Raw genomic sequence first — 23,041 nt, forward strand, 5'->3', positions numbered from 1 at the left:
CCCCTCAATGACCATATACGGCGCGTCTGGCGCTCTGGGAGAGAGAAGAGCCTCATCAAGCACCACCCCGTCCACCCGGCGTCGATTCGGCGGACACAGTACAGTACAGTGAAGTAGTGTGGTCCTGGTCCAGAAGACACGAGACATCCCGCTACAACGGTTTTATCCGCCAGGTAAGGACGATATTAACACCGGTCCAGGTTAAATAACCTCGCCAGTGTCGTCATTGAGTCGTGGTTTTGTTGACATCTCGGCTGGTAAAGAGATGAACCAACCGGCTTTTTTTCAGAGCCGGGTGCATTAGACGGGGCCTGCGGCAAGCTAATACTATGATAGCATTGTGAATGATACATACGTACTAGGCCTGTTAGCTTGGACAGCCTGGTGGAGAGACGGGAAAACCGTCTGAAATAACAATTTAACCAAAGCTATGTGTGATGTACACACGGTATAGGTAGAGATATAACACTAGGGCTTACGTTGGCTTAGTTATAGCTATTGTCATTGGCTCCATTTATGGTTAAACTTGGGGCTCAAATTAGGGGCTAATGTTGGCTAGCTAGTAGCATACCGTAGGCACTTGTAACACAACGTGTTACTTAGCACTAGCAGCAGGTGAAAACGATGAGCAACTACGTTTGAGGAATGTTCTCCTCTAAACATATGTCGTGATTTGGGTGTATTCTAGTCGGAATTCTACAAAAAGTAAATGGTCAAAATGGTGGTGTAAGCCGGTATTCAGCGGTGGGAACAAATGCCGGTAAAAATTGCGACACCATTTTTGTATGCCGGTAAAAATTGCGACACAGTTTTCCTGGCAATTGAATTCACCGAAAACGCCATTTTAAATATGCTATTGATTGATATCTAAAATCAATTTGGCTTCCGTTTTTATTTTTTATCGCACGATCCATTGTTATAAGTGATGGAAAAACGTTAAATGTATCTACACAATGCTGGTTCACTCGGTGGTCAATGACTCGTCATCATGTTGGATGATATTGAAATGAATGACTGTACATGATGTTCCTCTTCCTACAGGTCTTAATAACAGTCTAAACACAACCATGCCATCCGACCTGGCCAAGAAGAAGGCAGCTAAGAAGAAGGATGCAGCCAAGGCCCGCCAGCGGACCAAGAAGACCAATGAGAATGGAGAGGAAGAAGAAACCCAGCAGGAGGAAGCTGTGGAGAACGGTGCAGTGAGCAATGGTAATGGTTTAAATCAAACACACATTTATCTGACTGTTTTATTTCTCTAGCTCAGGGTTTCCCATAGCTCTGGACTTCATAAGGCTATGTTACTCTCGACTCCTGCACAGCGACTTTTGCAAAAAAATTAAATAACGAATTTGCTACTCACCAATACAAAGACGGTTTGGTGCCTACTTTCCCTAGTGGAGGCATTCTCAGCCCCCCACCACATGTATAAAATGCACTTTTTGGCCAGAAAAGAAAATATTTCACCGGAAGGAAGTCTTGTCGATGCGATTTTTCTATTGACAATATCTGTAGAGGGCGCAGTGGAGTAATTAAAAAAAAAAAAATTCCGGTGAAAAGATTTTTTTTGCGAAATCGTTCTTTTAATTTTTTGCAGAAGTCGACAGGCTGTGTAGTCTTCATGCGACGGCAGGAAGTCGATAATAACATAGGAGAAGTCCTTAAGGCTATGGACGAGAAGATTGTCGCCATTAATTCGCTAATAAAACACAATGTTGATTAATTTTTTTTTAACAGGAATTGAAAGCATTACCAAGGAGATAGATGAATTTGAGCTGGCGAAGACGGAGGCGCGTGCAGTGACTGGGGTGCTGGCCTCCCACCCTAACAGCACGGACGTCCACATCGCCAGCCTCTCGCTCACCTTCCACGGCCAGGAGCTGCTGACAGACACCAGCCTGGAGCTCAACACGGGCCGACGCTACGGCCTCCTTGGCCTTAATGGCACAGGTAAGAAACTAGCCTCCCCTTACAACCAGTGGTGCTCTGCATGTATTTCTAAAGTTATAATTTAAGGACTTTTATTAAGACGTACTATATAGGTATAGATGTAACAATAGAGCTTATGTGGGTTTAGTTCTTGTCATTGGCTTGCTCTGTTTATGTTAACTCAAAATAGGGCTAATGTTTGCTAGCTAAGCGAGCAGCATGCACTTTGAACACAGCGTGTTGGTTGGAGGCTGGCGAAAGAAACTATTAGCAACTGCATTTGTGAATGTTATTTTCAACCATATGCCTTACACAAGAAAGGGTATAAAGCCTTGGCTTATGTGTGTGAAATTAATGAAATGTATTCTGTATTTATGATTTTTTATTTTTTTTTGCAGGAAAGTCCATGCTGCTGTGTGCTATCGGGCACCGTGAGGTTCCCATCCCAGAGCACATAGACATCTACCACCTGACGCGAGAGATGGCACCCAGTACCAAGACTGCTCTGGAGTGCGTGATGGAGGTGGACGAGCAGAGGATCATGCTGGAGAAGGAGGCGGAGAGACTCGCTTCAGAGGACTGTAAGTTCTGCTTATTTTAACACTAATTATGCTAAGGATGTGTACTGTATACACGTCTTTTCTAATCAAACCGTGGGGTGCCTTAAACGTGTATCCACGTCTTTAGGTCCCTTTACATGGTATCAAAGGAGATCGCTGTAATTCAAAATGTATTCTTTTGGCTTTTCCTTCTTCAGTGATCCTAGACCTGTTTCGCGCATGCGCACTGCCATTCACTTCCTTGTTTACGGCCCGACTAAAGTGTCTCTTTACTGAGTCTAAATCAAAGGTTCCCAACCACCGGTTGGTGGCACTGGTACGTGAGAAGGGAATCCAACGTTTTCCCGATCGTCACCAGAAATTTCTAAACGGCGGTGAAAAGTTGACTGTCCGGTCGAATGAAAATACCAAGGATTCGTCAGCGTGACGCATCAGTGACAATGATTTATAAACGGCTTCGAGTCTGTCTTACTTCTGTGTTGCGTAGCATAACACTGACATCATTGACCAATCCTTTATCTTTACCGTTCATGTGTGCTCAGCTTTAGCGAGCAACAGCAGCAACAGCTGCAGCCTATTTTATCATGATCACGCTAATGAAACAAAACGCTACACAGTGACGGTACAGGATAATTATTTCAAAACAGTCAAGTATCAGAAGATGATTTTACCCAGGTAAAGTAATGCGTCACTGTATGTTTAACTCAAGATTTCCACATGTCCAAAGTAATTTCTGAAAAAGACAAGCCTAACCTTTTAAAAATAAATCATACTCTCATTGTTGATATAACGCTATTTAGGTCAATGATATATCATTATGTTGTGATATAATAATATAGCAGCGGTAGCTTGCCTACTTAAGGCCAGTCAACGTGAGTTACGTATTGGTATGATGACGTGCGACGCCTAACAACCCCCCCCACATTTTGGTGTATGTAACCCAAATTTTGTCCTAACACAAACATTAAATGCCATTGACAATGAATGGACAATTTTGTATTTTTGCGTAACACAAACATTGATGATGAAGGTGAGGAAGCAAATTGTGATTGGCTGGAATGAGATGATGTATGATTATAAGAGCGCCCCTCACTTCACACGGGTGTGATAGCGTAGCTACATTCGGAACCCTTTATATGGCTGTCATGGGGACATGAGGGCGTTCCCGCAATTGACTCGAGGGAGAACCCTCCCTCGAGTCAATTGTAATAAGAACCCCGGCGTGAGACGTAGGACGACATTGTCAAGAAATGGATGTTAGAAGTAGCACACACTGTCCTAAGTGCAGTAACTTGATTATTCACTGATGTTTTGTATACTCAACGCAATCCATTTCTGTGTTGTCCTTCTACCCAACAGCGGAGTGTGAGAAGCTGATGTCGCTGTACGAGCGTCTGGAGGAGTTGGACGCCGACAAGGCGGAGGTACGAGCCTCTCGCATCCTCCACGGTCTGGGGTTCGATCCTTCCATGCAGAGGAAGCAGCTGAAGGACTTCAGTGGAGGCTGGAGGATGCGTGTCGCTCTGGCCAGGTGAAAAAACATCTCGCATTACAGCACTTCGTGGGGACAGGATGTAGTACACAATTTTGCTGCCAGTTTAATTTCCTTCCTCAACATGGTTCTGATAGGCCAGGGCGCTCTGGTGTCTATGTGAACACATGTGTTTGGGGGGAGGGAAGCTGGGTGGGGAGGGTGACATTGGTCATTGCATGTGCTCCTACGGGCTGGGGGTGGCGCCTGTCAGTAGGGAGTTTTGGGTGGGAGAAGTATTACGAAGGCTCACCATCGTCCTGGTGGGGCAACAGCAGTGACGACACAAATGTGTGTGGGGACTGGGGAGGCTACTCTAAATAAAATAAACACTTGTGTGAAGTGAGGGGCGCTCTTATCATCATACATCATCACATTCTGTGTTCAGCCAATCGAATCATCACATTCCGTGGTACACACAGACCCACAAAGCCTGGCATAGGAGAGTCCTTGTCATAGAAGAGTTGCGAAAAGCTGTCTTTATGTGTAGGTAAATTAGGTGTAAATAGGTATAGGTGTAAATAGGATAGGCAAAATAAGCCACTGGCTTCAGCCTATACCTTTTTGGTCTAAATACTAAGTTATAATGATCAAATGTAATCTATGCATTCAATGTTCATTTTATGACAAATAAACTGAAACTGACATTGTGGAACTCTATTTGGTCAAGAATGACTGAAGAGAAGAGAGAGACAGACCATTAGATCACACATAGAAAGATATACCCTTACAACTTAATATTATACTTTAATCACATCACAACCATTCCTGTATTGTAAATATAGACGTCACTGATTGAAGACACCCCATGACCGCTAGTTAAGAGACCAAATCTATCAATAGTTTTGTTTCTGAAATGGTTCGTCCTTTCAGGAATCATGAGTGGAAAGAAGAATATGAAGCAAAGACGAAGGCTGAAATCCTCATTTCATCCTCAAATTCTCATCTCAGTCAAGAGATGAGAGAGAGAGAGAGAGGGAGGCTGTGTGATTCTGAGCTGTGGATGATTAAGAGATGTGCAGTGAATGTGAGACTGGACCCTGATACAGCCCAGCCCTATCTCATCCTGTATGATGAGATAGACCAAGTTTATAGAAAAAAATCACACCTGTGTGAAGTGAGGGCCGCTCTTATCATCATGCATCAACTCATTCCGGCCAAACACAATTTGCGTCCTCACTTTTGTCTTCAATGTTTGTTTGTGCAATGTTTTTTTTTGGCCATTCATTGTCAATGGCATTCAATATTCGTTTACACAAACACTCAAAGCTGGCCATTATCAATGGCATTCAATGTTTGTTTTAGGATAATGTTTGTGTTTACACAAACCCTCAAAGCTGGACATAGGAGGGGCTAGCTCCCCTCAAAAAGGGCATCCAAAGAAGTTCTCAGTGATAATTTAATTCAAGTGTAAAGAAGCTGATGGTGTTTATGAGTGTATTAATCTTGTTTTAATGCGTTGTGTAGATGATCCCTGCCAGCAAAGAGACGGTAATGAACTGATTAGATGTTGTTTTTCTGTTCACCCAGAGCCCTGTTCATCAAGCCCTTCATGTTACTGCTGGATGAGCCCACCAACCACTTGGACCTGGATGCTTGTGTGTGGTTGGAGGAAGAGCTCAAACAGTAAGTCAGCCACATACACATACCCCTAGGGAGCGGTTCCATTTTGTTTTGTTAAGCTCCAAGTCTTTGAAAATCCACTTTATTTTCCAATTTCTTTAAATGATTATCTAATGTGTGCGTCCTTAAATATAATCTAATATGTGTGCATCCTATGTGATGGGCATGGAACAAATTACTTTAAACTTTCAATAGTGTGGATGATGTACTTTACTAAATTCAACTAATGAATGATAAAATGGTAATTACAGGCCCCTGTTTTCAATATGTTGCCACACAGCATCAAATTAAGACATCAAACATAAATGGGAGAGGATCCCTCCTGTTTAATCTGCCATTGATAGAAATGCGTCCAGTTAATCCTTGGGTACTTGAGAACCCAAAATGTTTTTAGCACAGACAAAAAAAACCTTTGTGCTTTCCTGTCAGGTTCAAGCGAATCCTTGTGCTCATTTCACACTCGCAAGACTTCCTCAACGGAGTGTGTACCAACATCATCCACCTGCATCAGAAAGGCCTGAAGTACTACACGGTAAGGACACATCAACAACAATGCACTGGGGTGCTCTCATCACCATGTATCATACATCACTGTCACATTCACAATGGACAGGCAGACACACACACAGGCAAACAAAGCTGTGCATAGGAGGGGCTAGCGCTCCTCAAAAACCTAAAAACCAACATACGTACTGGTGGATTTAACAATCTGGGGGCTCACAGCAAAGCTTCAGCAGTACAGACTGAGTAAACCGTCGCATAAGGGCTGTACCACACAAGTGGCAGAGGGAGCAACAAAAACGGTGTTTTGGGCCTGAGGCCTTCCTCATGGCTGAAACGTCCGATGTTTGTTGCTGCTGGGGGAAAACGTGCTGGTATTCTTTTCTATGACTCTTTCTAAGCGTGCACGCGATACGTCCTTACTGTGATCATTCAACACATTTTATTTTGAGATTGTACTATTGTCAATGGAACCAAATATTACGTAAGAAAGAGGTAAACATTGTAAAATTAGCCAATCTACAAGCTTGTACTTTGGCTATTTTCACTATCTGTGGAACCTAGTCAAAATACATGTAATGCCTACAATTCCAAGTGCTTATCAGGGTGGCGGTGGGTCCCCACATTCAAATGAATATGATTATTTTGTGTGTGGGGGGGGTCAGGGCCTGAAATGTTTGGGAACACTTGCCCTAATGCACCAGTCATCTCTATCCAAGCCAGATATGGAGTTTAATAAAGACAGGCAGAGCCTTTACAGTTCTTTTTATGGACTCTGCCGTCTGTGATCTCATAAAGCCCTATATGGAAGGTTGTGGGGGTGCAACGGGTTACTAGGTGTGTGTGAGAGACTTTGCGGTTGGCACTGTGTGTGTACTAGTAGGTTTGTGCAGCCCTCTGTGGGATGACCGTGCAACATCTATTTTTATTTTTGAAGGGTAACTACGACCAGTATGTGAAGACGAGGGAGGAGTTGGAGGAGAACCAGATGAAGCGCTTCAACTGGGAGCAAGATCAAATAACACACATGAAGGTAAACGAGGACACCGTGTGGTGGATTGGGGGTACTGCTCCACAGAAGGGATGGGAGAATGAACACTGCATAACCATGTCAGGCAATTTGTAAATTAATGCCCTACTTGATCATGCTACAGTGTCACTCAGAAGTAGCAGATTGTAATTTGTTTTATTTAAATCACTGAACAGTATCAGTTTTGGACATACGACAGACTATGTGAACGGTCATTCTTCTACACATTTATGGCTTTTTGCAAAGAAAACATCTTGGGTTCAAAAATCTAAAGCCTGACTTTGCCGCCTCCCCTCCAGAATTACATAGCCAGGTTTGGTCATGGCTCTGCGAAACTGGCACGACAGGCTCAGAGCAAAGAGAAGACGCTACAGAAGATGGTGGCCTCAGGCTTGACTGAAAAAGTTTCAAATGACAAGGTAAGAATCTTCCATAAACATGAATGTCTCAGAAAATGAAAGGTTAATGCCTCAATCTGTGATTTTCTTCAACTGGTTGGCCGTATGTAGAACATCAGCAACATAATACCTTAAACATCGCCATAAAATGTTCAGTCATGAGAATTATTTTGAACTTGTTTTCTTACTTTATTCCACGCACTTAAGCCCTGCCTCTCTCGTGTTTCCCCACAGACCCTGTCATTTAATTTTCCTCCCTGTGGGAAGATCCCTCCCCCTGTTATCATGGTTCAGAATGTCAGCTTTAGATACAGTGACGACACAGTGAGTATTACAGCTTGTGTGTGCTACCATTAGTATACGTTATTTGTTCTATGTAGTTTATATTGTCTTTTTTTTTTTTTAATATAGCGTGCCTCGTTTTCATCTCACCTGCCTGTTTTCTTTATTTAATTAATAACGTTTGGTTTGGGGCAAAAAATAAAAAATGGACATTTATATTATTTACATTTATCGACTTGGCAACCACTCATTCTTCTGTTTTGCCCTTTAGCCCCACATATATAAAGACCTGGAGTTTGGTGTTGATCTGGATACTCGAGTGGCTCTGGTAGGACCCAATGGAGCCGGAAAGTCCACTCTGCTGAAACTTCTGATGGGTGATGTAGGTTGGGCTTCAAATTCATACTAGAAATGTACCAATGACCATTCCCGATGCCGATACCCACAAGTTGTGTATTGGTCGATACCCAGTACCAATCCCATATCGGGGTGTAATAAATAAATCTAGGACAGTGGTTCTCAAAATGGGGTCCAGGGTAGGGCTGGGTGCAATAACCGCAATATCGCCATACCGCCGGTATACAACGCATACCGCGGTATCGGGTTCGTTACCGCGGTAAAAAAAAAGTTAAAAAAGTTAAAAAAGTTTTTTTTTTTTTTTAAGTTTTTTTTGTCCGTGCTGTTCTGGCGCCCTAGGTTCTAACCCTAACCCTAACCCTAGTTCTAACCCTAACCCTGGGTTCTAGGCCTAAGTGCATATGGTTGATATGAAATAAAGTGTATCATAATAAACAGTGAGGCTCAGTCAGTCTAATCATATGCCAGCAACACCAGAGGGAGTTCAACAAACCATGTGCAACCCAGATTCGGCACAAACAAGTATTGATTGATTGATTGAACTATTTATTAACAGTTTGCAGAATTACAGTAGCCTACATTTCAAGCACAACTCAATACAAAGACTGTTAACTGCGAGTGGACGACCCAATAAAGCATTACACTTGTTTACAAGAGGTTCCACCTAAATTCATTTCACTCCTATGCCACAAAAATGTGGAACGCCCTACCAACTGTCATTAAGACATGTAAATCCCTTGACTCCACCCACCCCCACCCACCCCTTTTCCCCCTCACTGTATATGTTTTTCCCCCTTTTTACCTCCTTTATGATGATTTCCTGTTTTTGGCTTTATAGAAGTGTATAGTGTACAAAATGTTATGATTAATTGAACAAGGTGGACCCTCTTGTAAACAAGTGTAATGCTTTATGGTGTCGTCCACTCACAGAGTAACAGTTAACAGTTTTTGTATTGAGTTGTGCAAATGTACTGTAAACTGTTAATACAAACTTAAATCAATCAATCAAGCAATAATGTTAACTCATGGCTTGGGGACTGGGGAGGCGCGCAGTTGCTGCGTGGTGTGGAGCGGCTGGAAGTTGAACCTTTCAATTCATCATATATTAAATCTATCAGTTAACTTGGAATTTGTTTAATATGTTTAAGATTTTAGGTTCCATGATGAGGGGACGTTTTTGAATGGTGAGGTGTTTGTTTCATGCGATGCGCTGCTGAGCGGGCATTTCATTGGAGTGAGAATGGTTGCCATTGCGATTCCAAGTGAAGTGTGCGGGATTCTTTTTTTCTCTACTTCTCAGTTCCAGTTATCCGACGCACCTGTCCATTGTAGGTGTGCAGAAGGACTTTTTCTTATAGTCAGTCAAAAGATAAAAACAGTTCTGTCCGTCCTGTCTGTACAGCTCTCTCTCTCTCTCCCTCCCTCCCCCTTTCTCTTCTCTCGCTGACAGGCATCAATACAAAGTTGAAACCGTTACAACGATGCACCCTTATCCATAGGCTACACGTTTAGCCTAATGTTTTTCTCTCTCTCTCCCCCTTTCTCTTCTCGTCTCTCGCTGACAGACATCAATACAACGTTGAAACCTGTTACTTACGATGCGCCCTTATCCATAGGCTACACGTTTAGCCTAATGTTTCTCTCTCTCTCTGACGGTCTGAGCAATGCACGATGCACCTGGCTGTTACAACAGCGCGAGGTATTAATATTCGCTCAAAACAAAGTCGGACAATGTTTTAAATTAGGCTACTCCAAACCAGACCCACCTATAAATGTCTGTTGTGACATCAATGGGATCGCAGGAAAAAGACGCTCAACACAACTTGTCTTGATCTGAAATGATGTGAAATCCGTTCGCTTTTTTATTTCTTTTTTTAACAGCGGGCTGCGGGAGATGTCTGACGCAGTTGATTTGATTGACACCCGAACACGTGTTGCGGCATTGAAATGCCAATCTTTCCTTAATAAAACTGTAGTCCATAATATCCGTTCCAAAACTCTGTTTGCCTGCACCCCCTGTTAACTCCTCCTGATAGCTAACGCCCCCTCCTCAACGCCCAGAATGGTTACTTGGCCCAAAAGGATTTATATATATTATAATCACACAAACAAAGTCCGGATCGTTTGCAGCGGGGGTTAATTGCCTCGCGCTGTGGATTTAATTTTGGTAAACTGGATAACAACAGAAACACGTGGAAAAGCTATATGAGTCGTCTTGTCTCTGTAACGGTGCCACTGTGTGTGTGTGAGCTGTGAGGGGGGGCCGCGCATGGAGGACGAATGACACTGGAACTGCACTAGACACACAGCTGCTCTATACATCTCCGTATACGGTGTTTTACCGGATTTTGCAGACCTGCTCTATACATCTCCATACACGCTGTTCCACCGGACTAAATAACACTATAAAACCGGAGGATTTTTTTTTCGCGCTGGGGGGGGGGGGGGGGGGTGCGGTAATTATCGCCATACCGGCGGTATGGGGGCCGACAATAACCGCGGTAATAAAAATCCCATACCGCCCCAGCCCTAGTCCAGGGATCCTCTGTGTTCCTTGAGGGGCTTCCGAAATTACATGTCTAACTCTGAGACTTGTACACTCTGATTTATAGGGGTTCTTGAAATTAATACGTTTGAGAACCATTGATCCTGGAATAAATAAATTTTCCATGAATTAATAATGTGCATCTACAAGTTGGTAAAATAATAATGTAAATGGATATAAAACGCTAGTGCAACATCAACTGAAGCATTCAAAAGACAATAATTGATTACTGTGAATGACATCATCAAATTACGTGGCATTGGAATGGCATATACTGGCATACTCGCAGATACCAGAATTTTAGCCACTATCTGCAGCTTTTAGGATACTGGTTTCGGTATCGGAAGTTCATGATCAGAATCAATCAAAACATATTTTCTTCTTATTATGCATTCCCTTTTTCCCCCTGTAGCTGCTCCCTAGCGATGGCATGATCCGGAAGCATTCTCACGTCAAGATTGGCAGATATCACCAGGTAAGATGCTGAACCGGTCAGGAAGAATGTGGCTCTATTGAGAATTCCAATCAGTTTTCCACTTTTATGATCATGAGAATGAATAGGCTCTGCATGAACTAGTCCCAGGTTTCCAGAAGGTGCTGCTAGCTCAAACAAATGAGTTTAACACAGTTTCGATCTTAAATACTGTTATATACATAAAAGTTAGAAGTATGCCAGAAATGTGACAATAATGAGCAATAATAAAGCTGGCAGTTGCCACGACTGATGTCGGTCATTTGAATTCCATAGAAGTCGCCATGTTGCACATCGAAAGTAGACGATCTATGAGCTCTCAATGTGTTGAGAGCTTGTGCATCGGCTATTTTGGTTATTCTAAGATCAGAGCATTTGAAGTGGTGAAACTAGCAATATGTGCATAAGCATCTTCCATAAATATATATTTAATGTGCAGAAGCATCTTCTATAAATATATATTTAATATGTGCAGAAGCATCTTCCATAAATATATATTTAATATGTGCAGAAGCATCTTTCATGAATATATATTTAATAAAAGCAAAGGTTAAATCATCAATCTGTGATTTCTTCACATGATTGGCTGTATGTAGAATTACTAAAACATAATTTTGCATATTGTGTTAATTGTTTAGGAAACAGCGCTAGTGTGTTCAGAAGCTCATTTCTCACTCACAAATCGCACATTAAGACAATTTTTCAGGCGTGAGATTTTGTTTTGCTTTTAATCCATAAATCAGGTTATTGTCTAATTCATAGGGATTATGTATCACTCACTGTCATCCCGTCAGATGAGCACATACACGTCTCAGATTAATCGTATGTATGCTCCAGTTAAACTGTTCGATATGAATTTGTGTTCCAGCATCTGACAGAGCAGCTGGAGCTAGACCTGTCTCCTCTGGATTATATGATGAAGTGCTACCCTGACATCAAAGAGAGGGAAGAGATGAGGAAAATCATTGGACGCTATGGCCTGACGGGCAAACAACAGGTGAGAAGGACACATCTATCCAGGGGGTCAATGACTTGAACCCTCCATTTGTTTTTTTTGTAAAAATCAAAGATGGTTAATTTAGGAAGATCTGCCATCCCAATTGTAGCCACTAGAGGCGAAATGGTTCACAAATCCAACAAATGGTCTTTTAAGGGAGATGCTAGCCAGTCTGAATTCATTTCAGAATTCTTATTCTTTCATGACTCTCACTTCGTGACCATTTCACTCTACACCAAATCTCTTCACCATTCTGCTCCCAGAATGGGGAAGTTGGGGTTCAAGTTTTTAGGGACGTGAGTCCTTGGCTAAGAAATATATTGATTGATTGATCCACCTTCAGGTCAGTCCAATCAGGAACCTGTCGGATGGCCAGAAGTGCAGGGTGTGCTTCGCCTGGCTGGCCTGGCAGACCCCGCACTTGCTCTTCCTTGACGAGCCCACCAATCACTTGGACATTGAGACCATCGACGCCCTGGCCGAAGCCATCAATGAGTTTGATGGTGGAGTGATGCTGGTCAGCCACGACTTCCGACTCATTCAGCAGGTACATAAAACACACCGTTGATTTCCCATAAAGATTAGAAATGTATTCGGTCCGATACCAGTGTGTAATTTTAAACTAATCTAGGACAGTGGCTCTCAAAGTGGGTCCAGTGACTCTCTGGGTTCCTTGAGGGTGTTCCAAATGTACCCTTACAGGTCTAACTCTTGAGTGTACAAATCGAACCAAATGGCCCAGTCATTGAAATGAAAAGCTTTGCAGCTTCAAGTTAGAGTAAGCGTATAAAACAGTTGTGCAACATCAACTGAAGCATTCAAAATATGAATGAAAAGTGATAAATGTGGCATCAGAATAGCATAGACTGGCATTCTAGCCGATGCCTGCGTTTGGACGGAGATGTCATTGTCTCCTCCATATGGTTATGTTATATATTGATTCAGTTTGAGATCGCGCTATACTACCATCTATCAGCGTCTCTGTGTCTAGGAGATAAACCGGAACTGGTTGGTCTGTCTGTAAAAAGGAAAATCCTAACACCCTTTTATCTCGGATTATAATCCCAGATTCCAGTTCTAATCAAAACAATCTTTATTTACGGCCGGTCAAAAAAAATCATGCCTGGGGTACGATTCCAATACTGGTATCGGAACAACTCTAGTAAAGTTCTGTCATTGGAAACCTTATGGATTCCACTATGTATTTTGTACAAGCTAGCTAGTACTCATGAATTGCATTTAAAATAAGAATAGAGGGGGGGAAAATTGCAAATAATATAATCTGTATCATCCGCTCTACACAGCACCATTTAATATCAAGGGCTCATGTCTTTCATTTAACCAGGTGGCACAGGAGATCTGGGTGTGTGAGAAGAAGACCATCACCAAGTGGACCCAAGGCATCCAGGCTTATAAGGAGCATTTGAAAAAAAGGATCGACAGGGCAGCACAACACAACCTCTAGAACAGTACTAACAAACCTTGAGCCGCTCAATTTGATCATGCATCGTGGATTTGACCCTCAAACTCCCTGCAAGGGATGAAGATTGGGTTTGCGTTTCAGGAATTAAAACCTGAACAGAACTAGTCTCTTATGCATCTTTGTATTTAGGGACCTGTCTGTTGTACCTGATATTTCCATTAAGTTTGACAACGATGTACCCTAACCCCACTCAACCTGACCCAATCCCCTGCTACCCTTCACCTCAGGCTGCACTCTGATTGGCTGATTTCACCAGAAGCATCTGAGTGCATTTTGGAATGCATTCCATTGTGCTGTCAACAAGCAAGTTTATTATTTTCCAATTGTGATGTTTACCATGTATGCAGCAGCTTATAGGGTCATATTTTCAGATATTTAAAATTTAGATTTCTTTTTTGTGTAAAAAGAGCAGCAATGCCTTATTTAACAAATGTAAATGCAATAATGTTTGCCGAAATAAATTTACAAGCCGACATATTCATGGACCCTTAAATAAATAAACATTAGAAATTTCAAAAAGAACTTCTTTTATTTATGCAAACTGAATGCAGTGCACTTATCCAAAAAAAAAACACAGTATTTTTGGGAAAATAAATGTTATTTTTACATCTCTGTAGACACAGTATCTCCAGACTCCCCCAAACCCCCTTACAAGGAGTTACTTTGGATTCTTGCTTTATGAGCATCAACTTCAATATGCAACCTGGACCATGGTTGGCTGCATTAAATCCAACAGATTCATTACACAGCCACAAGCGGCTTTTAAAGTTTACTGGTCAAATGTTGACTGGAGGAAGTCACTAGAATCAAACCAAGCATGGAAATGAGAACCCAGGATGCATTACTAAATCACAGCATCACCTTAACCCATTTAGGCCGGACCTCAAAATTAAAAAAAAATCTTCTAAATCCTCCAGTTTTCTGAAACAAGCAGACCTACAAGCTCGTAGCACGCCACAAGCTTGTAGATCTGCTATTTCTCAATAGCTAAAGCATAATGCCAACACAAAGGGGTTCCTGCCCAAAATGGGTTAAAATAACAGCCGTTATCCTTCAGAAAACGGGATGCATTTCTTAATCCCCCCCCCCCCCCCCCCAAAAAAAGTGAGCCATTATTTAAAGGAGCTCTAAAACACGTTTTCCATAAAATGTACACCTGTTGCTCTACTTTTGGGGTCGGGATGCATTTTTATTGCTTCACTAGATTGACAGGAAACAAAGGGTGGGGGGTCATGCAAAACATAAGGGAGCACATCACTATTGTTGGGCAGAGACTCTTCCATATTAACTGTTTTTATTTCCCCCGTAAATTATGCTCTACTACAGCTTCACAGCATCAGTAGCAGACACGCAAGTTCAAAACGCAGCACCAAGCGATTTTCCCATATGTGGCCCTAAACCTTGCCCTTCCAACTACCCCTAAATAGCCATAGCCTCAGGCTGCAGCACTATTGTGAAATGTCTTAAAATAAGATGAGGGCAGACAGACCTATTTGCCATGAAAAATAAATAAATGGTGCTCAAAATAGGATTGGCAGGTTGAAAGTTGGTATTTTATTTACCCCCTTTGTAAACCTGTGCCCTAAAATCTAAAACCAATTACAGTAATAACCAAATTACATTTTGAAATTCAAGTCCTTTGTCATTTTAATCATTAGATATATCAGACTGTTAGTCTAAAACATTCGTATTAAGGTATTACATTTGCATTCAATTTATAGCATATATTTATGCATAAGCCAGGGCTTGAGGGACATTGTAGTGGACCGCGACTACCATGTTCCCACTAGACTGCATCTGGGGTAGAACAGGAAAGCTACATCCAGGTCAAACATGACATACTAGAGCTACAGTATCTGACCTTTAGCTGTAACTTGCTACAGTAGATGGAGGGGGTGCTGTCCTGAGCCCTCAGTGTGTGGATGGTGACGACAAAGACATTGGATTTAACCGTTTGGTTTTATATATATATAAAGCTTGGCCATAGCAAGGCATGCAGCACCACTGACATTCACCTCCACCTAGCTATGGTGCATAGAGTTAAGAGTTCTCCTTAACGCTATGAGACAGGCATCGCCGGTAAAAAAGAATGCACTTTTGCTACTCACCAAAACAAAGACTAGTTTAAATGTGTTGAAAGCTTAACTCTTCTTGGTGGAAAGACACTCAGCCCCCCCACCCTCCGTGTAAAATAAAGTTTTGGCCAGGAAAGAAAATATTCCACCGGACAGAAAAATGTTTGTTACTCCAGTGTGACACTTACAGATTCGAATGTTTCTATTAACAAGATCTCTAGGTGGCGAGGAGAGTAGGTTTGACACATCAAAACCGTTTGTGAGTAGAGAAAGTGTATTCTATTTTTACTGAATCGACAGACTGCATTACCGGTGCAGTGATATGAAACAAATGCCCGAAGAGTCACATATCGTTCCTCAATTTAACATGGCATAAACATGTTACAGGATCATAACGGCTCTGGGATTGTGAGTAAATACGGATGGAACTAACATCTTATAGAGGGCCTGATTCAGAAACACAATGCTCCCTTCTAAATAGATTTCAACTCAGCAGTAGACATGTGATTGAGAGAGATTAGCGCCACTGGCTGCAGTCGAAGCAGTGCAAAATCATCGGGAGACGAGTGTTTGGGGCTGTGGCGCTGCTGTGCTAGAATCCAACCCGTCAGAAGGTACAGCTGTGCTTAGGCATGGCATGAGCAGGGCCCGGGGGAGCTAACGAAATCCATGGTGGGCTTCTTCAGTGCGCTCCTTCTCCGTCATCGTCGGAGACATCATCGTGGGGGATGTTGCGTGTGTGGCTGGCTCGGATGCTGCCGATATTGGTGACAGAAAGGAGGCTTGCGATGCCGGTGAGGGTCACGCCAGTTCCGTCCAGGTTTACCTGCGCCAGATACATGTGCTTCAGGAATTTAAGACCTAGAGAAAAGTTGTGAACGATACATGAATCAGCAGTTGATTTCAACAGTTGTAAGGCCTCCTGACTGCCAGGGTGTTAAATTAATTAGCCAGGCAGCTGTCATTTGGTGTATTTAGTATTCTAAATCAACATAGAATCTGGGTGAATTTCAAGATTAAGTATTGTCAGTTGAATACTCCACAGACTTTTGATGCAGTAATGGACTCATTATTTTAGGAGGTATTAAAATTTTCTTAAAAGTCATCTGCGTGCATTAGCACGTGACCTCACCGTGATCTGTGATGCGCGTCCTGCTCAGGTTGAGCTTCAGCAGCTGAGGACAGTGGATCAGACCCCTCCTCACTACATTGTCTCCCACCTGCGTGCTGGCCAAGCCCAACACCTAGGAAGCAGTGGATAAAAAGCTACATTTAATAATGATGCTTTTGTCTCAGCTTTTATTTCATACCTTTCCAATGTACTTGTTTAACTTTTTCTTAGGGATGCTGCACCAATGTATCGGCCACATATCGGTATCAGTCGCTTTCTAATTGACTGAATAAGCCAGCTCTAAATCATTGCGGTATGGGGACACCCAGGGTTCCTTGGGGGGGGGTTACAGGGGGTCCCCAGAAAAAGTAATTAATATACTGTAGCATCACAATCATTTTAACCACTTTATCCATTTAAACGTTATTTATTTTTGAAAAATATTTTTTCTAAATCAATTCTAAATTGATTAAAAAAAATCAATTTAAATATAAATCACAAATGTTTGGAACATTTTGAATAATTTAGATAATTGTTATTAATCTCTTCTGGGGGTCTCTGGCAAAAAAAAAGAGAAGAAAATAAATCAGATGGTGGTTCTCGTCTCTGCGGCCAAATATATATATAATCAATTTGGGGATCCTTGACATGAAAACGTTTTGAGAACCAAATTGCTCTAAATAACAGTCTACCTGGAGGTGTGGCAGACGAGTGATGAGAGCGGCCACGCCTCGGCTGGTGACGGCCGTGCGGTCCAGACAGAGGTCCTGCAGCTCCTGAAGGCTGCCCAGTGCAGGGAGCCCGGTGTCAGTCACCTGGGTGTTACTGAGGGAGAGACGCACCAGCCTGCGACAGAGAGAGAGAGAGCCCGGTGTCAGTCACCTGGGTGTTACTGAGGGAGTAGCCTCGGTACACAGGCTTTTATTTTCGTTCATGTTCGGCTCAAATTCTCCAGCGGTTGCTCCAAGCGCACACTCCCCTCTAGACCAGAAAGGACGCTGGCTATGCCAGGCTACTGAGGGAGAGACGCACCAGCCTGTGACAGAGAGAGAGGACATCACAGCACTATCGTCACTGGACTTCTATGATAGAACTAGAGATGTACTGGAACGATACCATATTTTCCATATTAATATACCGATTCCCACAACTTGTGCTTTGGGCCTCATGGCTCGGCAAGGCTTACTTTATCAACCAGAACAGATATATTGTTCAGACACCCGTTACTGCCCCCTGCTGCTTGGGCTATGTAATAGTTCCCACAGCAGGGTGGAACCCCTTGATGAGAGAGAGACAAGGGGGACATATTTGGGCAGGCCACATGGCCCACACCTGAGCAAGGACGGCAGCAAACTGTTTTTTACCACAATACACGATTGACGAAGTTTGTTTGTTTGTTAAACAGCACTGTAGTTGTTACAAACACTGGACCCTTGAATTGTGCATCTCAACTATTCTGTCTCCGCGCTGGCCAGCGACATAAACTAAGGTAGGACAAGTCTCCATAACACAATGCTAACTAACCAATACCGATCAGCTACCAGTGTGTAATTTCAGTATGTGTATTGTTTTTTTTTCCAAAAAATAAATGAAAATAATTGAAACAATTATGGCCCCCTCACAGTACGAGTAGCCAGAACCAAGGACGGGTGCTTTTGATGAATCTAACATGGTTTAAAATAGAGTTTGAAGTTGCAGTGGGTTTGTGTAGGAAGGAGGCATGTCTGATCAAATTACTATCAAATCTAAACACTGAATCTAGCAACTTAAAAACTGTCAGGGGTGTTCACAAAAGCCTGAGTAGACGATAAAATTACCCACATTCTTTTTAAGTGAAATATCCCTTTAACTAACTGTAGTTCAAGTTTCTACCTGGTCATGGATGAAAGCAGGCTGACTCCTAGGTCTGTGACTTGCGTGTAGTCAGTGAGGTCCAGCTCTGTGAGATGAGCCAGTCTACAGAGGAAGGACAGCCCAGTGTCCGTCACACAGTGGCGTCCAGGGAGGGTCAGGTGGGTCAGCCTGAGACCTGCGAGACACACAGAGGACCGTTTTAGAAAAGGAACTAGGAAACATGGCACTACAATTCACATCGACGTTCAGCACTTACTAAACTTTCACGTCCTTCTACACACCTGAGATTATCTGCAGGGTGCGATTTCCATCCGCTACAGGGATCCCCGCCAGGCTGAGGGCAGAAAGGGCGGGGTGGCCGGCCAGTCGCTCCAGGGAGCCCTCCGTCACTCCTGTGCCGTCCAGGTTCAGAGTCTGCAGGCTGGACAGCTCCGCCAAGGCCGATACGTCACAGACCTAGAGGGAAGAGCAACGAGTACGGCCGCATTTTGAGACCAGTGGGCTCCCAAACTGTATACGTATGTTGTCAAGTTATGCCATTAAAGCAGTGGTGAAAAGTGAACACAATCCATGCCAACCTTGAGATATCTCGTGGAAAGCTATTAAACCCATCTTGGCCAAACACGAGATTTGATAAAAGAGCATTAATCCAGCATTAAAAATATAGCTTCACATGGGAGCCCATTGTGAAAATCCAAAAACGTTGTGCATGCGTCCGCGGTCTTTAGTGTTTTTGTTGATGCTCATTAATACATCAAGGAAGGGAATTATGTTTCTGCACTCCCAAATGGGTCTACAAACTCTACATCTATCCAAGGACTGTCTAAAGAGGACGAGATGCGAAGACCGTACGGGCGACGCCATGTTGCTCCATGGAAGGAAAGAAACATGCGCAATGGGCTATATGCAGCCAACACTTCCGCGTTCAGCTTCCTTGGTCTCAACTGCGCATGTTTCTTTCCTTCCATGGAGCACCATGGAGCAACATGGCGTCGCCCGTACGGTCTACGGTGGCCTTCGCGTCTCGTCCTCTTTAGACAGTCCTTGTATCTATCCTAAGATGCCATCAAAGAAAGCTTAAGCTATGTTAACTCGAGCTAGGTTCTAAACAAAAAATCACACCCGTGTGAACTGAGTGGTGTAAGGTATTATATAGCCTGATCAGCTGTAATGAAATCACACCTGTGTGAACTGAGTGACCATAGCAACCATGCTCATTTTTTTGGTACGAACAAACACGTGGACACGTAAACTAACAAAGCCAGTTGTTGGAGTGGTTTACACCACTCAAAAAGCATGTTTAGAGTTGCAATTTTACATGAAAAGTAACGTGACTTTTGCAATGTAGTTAAATAAAATCACACCCGTGTGAACTGAGTAGTGCAACTCCCCTCTCCCCCCCCCCTGGCTGTGTCCCTGGGTCCCTGGCTGTGTCCGAGTACGAAAATAGCGTTATAGTGTTTGTTCATCACCAAGTGTCACTGTTGCACAGCCTAACACACAGACACACACAGTTCAGGGAGGAGGGCTTGTACAGTACAGTACAGTACAGTACAGTACAGTACAGTACAGTACAGTACAGTACAGTACAGTACAGTACAGCACCACTCACTTCAGACGGGTCTGATTTTTTAATACATTTGAAAACTTGAAATGGGACATTCTGCATAATGAATACTTTAAGTACATTTTGATGCCAATACTCTTGTACTCAAGAATTAATGAATTCCAGACTTTTACTTGTATTTCTATATTGCAGTATTGATACTTTTACTTAAGTAAAACATTTGAGTACTTTTTCCCACCACTGAAACAAAGCTCCTTTGAATCGAACCGAGTACAAGCAGTACCTTGGTCTGCTTGATGCTGAGCACTCGTAGCTGTGGCGCGCAGCGGGCCAGGGCGCTCAGGGTGGCCTCGGTCACGGCTGTCTGGTTCAGGCTGAGCTGGGTGAGGCAGGAGGGAGCAGACTGCAGATACGGCACCATCCCCGCGTCACTGACCTTGGTGTGGTCCAGAGACAGGGAACACAAGCTCTTCAGCCCTGGGAAGAGGAAACAAACAAACAACAAAACGCAGAGTAATGCACATGGTTTAACACACTGGCTCCCAAACACTGGGTCAGGACCCATTTGTGGGTCACGACTCAAGTAAAATTCCCATTTATTTTTCCTACATTTAAAAAATATATCTATATATCAAATATATAATTTTTAGGGCTGACTTTGACTAATCGATAGGAATGGGTTTGGGAATGTGTTTTTTTGCATGATTCGACTTAGAGATTGGCCTAATTTGTTATATTAATTAACAAATATTTTAAAAATATATTTTTATTATAGAATGAGAATACACAATACAAGTGTGCATATAATATCTTATCTTGGCGTTTGGCTCTGCTACATTTTCTCCCTGCTCGGCACAATTAAACAACCATCATTAAACATCAAGAGCAGGGAGATAGATATACAGTAACACCAGAAATGAATAGCAGAGCCCACTGGTGATGCTGGGGAGGTGGTGGGAGCAAACAGGTGCATACCAACAGTCTAAGGACAAATGACAGCAGGAAGAACAGAGACTGAGGAGAGCTTAAATAACCTGGTAATTGGTCAGCTGGCTACGTCAGCGTATGACTTATGAATCGTGTGTAGTACCATTGTATTGTAATACGCTTCAGTATGCACCCATGATGAGCATAGCGTGAAGCCCCTCGAGTATATCTGACTGAACTAACTCCGCAAGCTACGCATCATTTCTCACAGTTTCGAGATTTTTCTAAAATGTTCAAAAAGAGCAGATGCTTTTCCGGTCATAAAAACAACTACAACTATTTAGGCAACGTTTGGGTGAATAAATCTGGAGATGCCTGAATAAATGAAGTTGTCATTATGGTGCAAGTGTGTAGATGGTGTGTGCGGGTAATTTTATTGTATTCTAGACCAGGGGTTCTCAACCCGTGGCGCCAAATTATTTTGGGCGGTCCCCCCAAAATATATATATATTTTTTGCAACTGAATGGCTAGAAAATGGAGAAAGTTTACATAGTACACAAAGTGCATGCATAAACTTTCCTTAATAATTATATCTGGTTACGTATTTATTTATGATGTATTTTCTCTTATTAAGGTTATTGTAGAGGTCAATTTGTATTGGGGGTGGGGGCGGGGGTCGCGAGACATGGCCAAAGCATTTCCGGGGGTCCCCAGCCAAAAATGTTGAGAACCCCTGTTCTAGACGTCTGATCCCGTCTCTGAGCTGATCAGGTGTGAATAAGACCTTGCTTTTTGAGTGGTGCTAGCCACTCCTATGCGGAGCTATGTGTGTATGTATGTGTACGTACGTAGTGTATGTATGTGTGTATGTGTACTAAGGCTGTACCTTAGCCCTTTTTTTTGGACTCGAACTTCGGCAGGAATTCCTGAGCGAACATCCGGACCATTTGTTTCCAATTAATTTAAAAAATAACCTTTGAGATATCCGTCTCGATCAGAGCGCGCAGCGCGTCTCCCCTGCTCTTTATCAATCTCTCTCGTCTCTCCCAACACACACACATACACACACACACACACACACACTGACACACCGTCAAGTCCGCGAAAACAGCTGATCTGCAAGCTCACGTGAGCTTGCTGGCAGGCAGCTAAAACAGCGTATATTGCTCGTTATTTGTTCCACCTGTGTATTCTGGGAGGCGCATTGATGTGAAGTGGGCACAGGGCAAAAGCAGATCCTCCGTGACCGTTTTGCTTAACAATGATCAGAGTTCCCTGCTTTTTGTGATGCTAATATATCATGGCCCCTGTCAGCGATCATGCTGGTGTGTGTGTGTTTGTGTGTGTGAGAGAGACGCGTCAGACATTCCATTCAATTCACCTCAGCTGCAGGCCAATCACCAAATTACAAGCACGGGAGATGGGACAGCAGAACTAGGAGATATTTCTTAAAAATCATAACTTCTGACAGGAATGCACTAGAAACTTACTTTTTTTTTTACATGCTCATATCGCATTCTCGCCGAGATATATTTTCGAGTTAATAAAAAAAGGGAAAAAATAATATTTTTTATTTAATAAAAAAATAAAAATAAAAAAAACGAATGGTTCAAGCCCATTAATTAAGATTCGAGTGCCAACCCTAACGAGCGAACATTCGAACCTTGAATGTTTGGGGACAGCCTTAATGTGTACGTACGTGTCCATGCTGCAACACCTAAAGTGGCCAGCAGAGCACACACACACATGCGTGACACGCGCACACACATGCACACACACACAGGCCAGGGAGGAGTAC

General features: G+C 42.9%; 2 protein-coding genes across 4 annotated transcripts in view; one reads left to right on the forward strand and one right to left on the reverse strand.

The window, feature by feature from the left end:
- Positions 1-22: 22 nt before the first annotated feature.
- On the forward strand, positions 23-14,230 carry abcf2b (ATP-binding cassette, sub-family F (GCN20), member 2b). The gene is made up of 15 exons (XM_079489387.1): positions 23-173; positions 1,042-1,212; positions 1,738-1,950; positions 2,328-2,510; positions 3,849-4,020; positions 5,551-5,646; positions 6,073-6,175; positions 7,082-7,177; positions 7,474-7,593; positions 7,807-7,896; positions 8,126-8,236; positions 11,169-11,231; positions 12,097-12,225; positions 12,569-12,772; positions 13,571-14,230. The coding sequence occupies exons 2-15, from the start codon at positions 1,068-1,070 to the stop codon at positions 13,688-13,690; spliced, it is 1,845 nt and encodes a 614-aa protein (XP_079345513.1). The 5' UTR covers positions 23-173; positions 1,042-1,067; the 3' UTR covers positions 13,691-14,230.
- The window catches only part of LOC306912923 (uncharacterized protein), a 22,142-nt gene continuing 12,892 nt past the window's right edge, over positions 13,792-23,041 (reverse strand). Inside the window, exons 12-18 of one of the 3 annotated variants that reach the window (XR_013788447.1) lie at positions 20,599-20,792; positions 19,030-19,204; positions 18,767-18,923; positions 17,587-17,740; positions 16,916-17,027; positions 15,660-16,644; positions 13,792-15,564 (exon numbers count right to left, since the gene is read on the reverse strand). Coding sequence is in view for 1 of the 3 variants with exons in the window: in XM_079489386.1 (XP_079345512.1) it covers positions 16,466-16,644; positions 16,916-17,027; positions 17,587-17,740; positions 18,767-18,923; positions 19,030-19,204; positions 20,599-20,792 (971 nt within the window). In the remaining 2 variants the exon portion in view is untranslated. Of the gene's footprint in view, positions 16,645-16,915; positions 17,028-17,586; positions 17,741-18,766; positions 18,924-19,029; positions 19,205-20,598; positions 20,793-23,041 lie in introns of all 3 variants that reach the window. The other 2 variants (XR_013788448.1, XM_079489386.1) reach the window with 2 other exon arrangements.

Source organism: Electrona antarctica, assembly GCF_951216825.1.
Source record: "Electrona antarctica genome assembly, chromosome: 20".
Classification (NCBI taxonomy): Eukaryota; Metazoa; Chordata; class Actinopteri; order Myctophiformes; family Myctophidae; genus Electrona; species Electrona antarctica.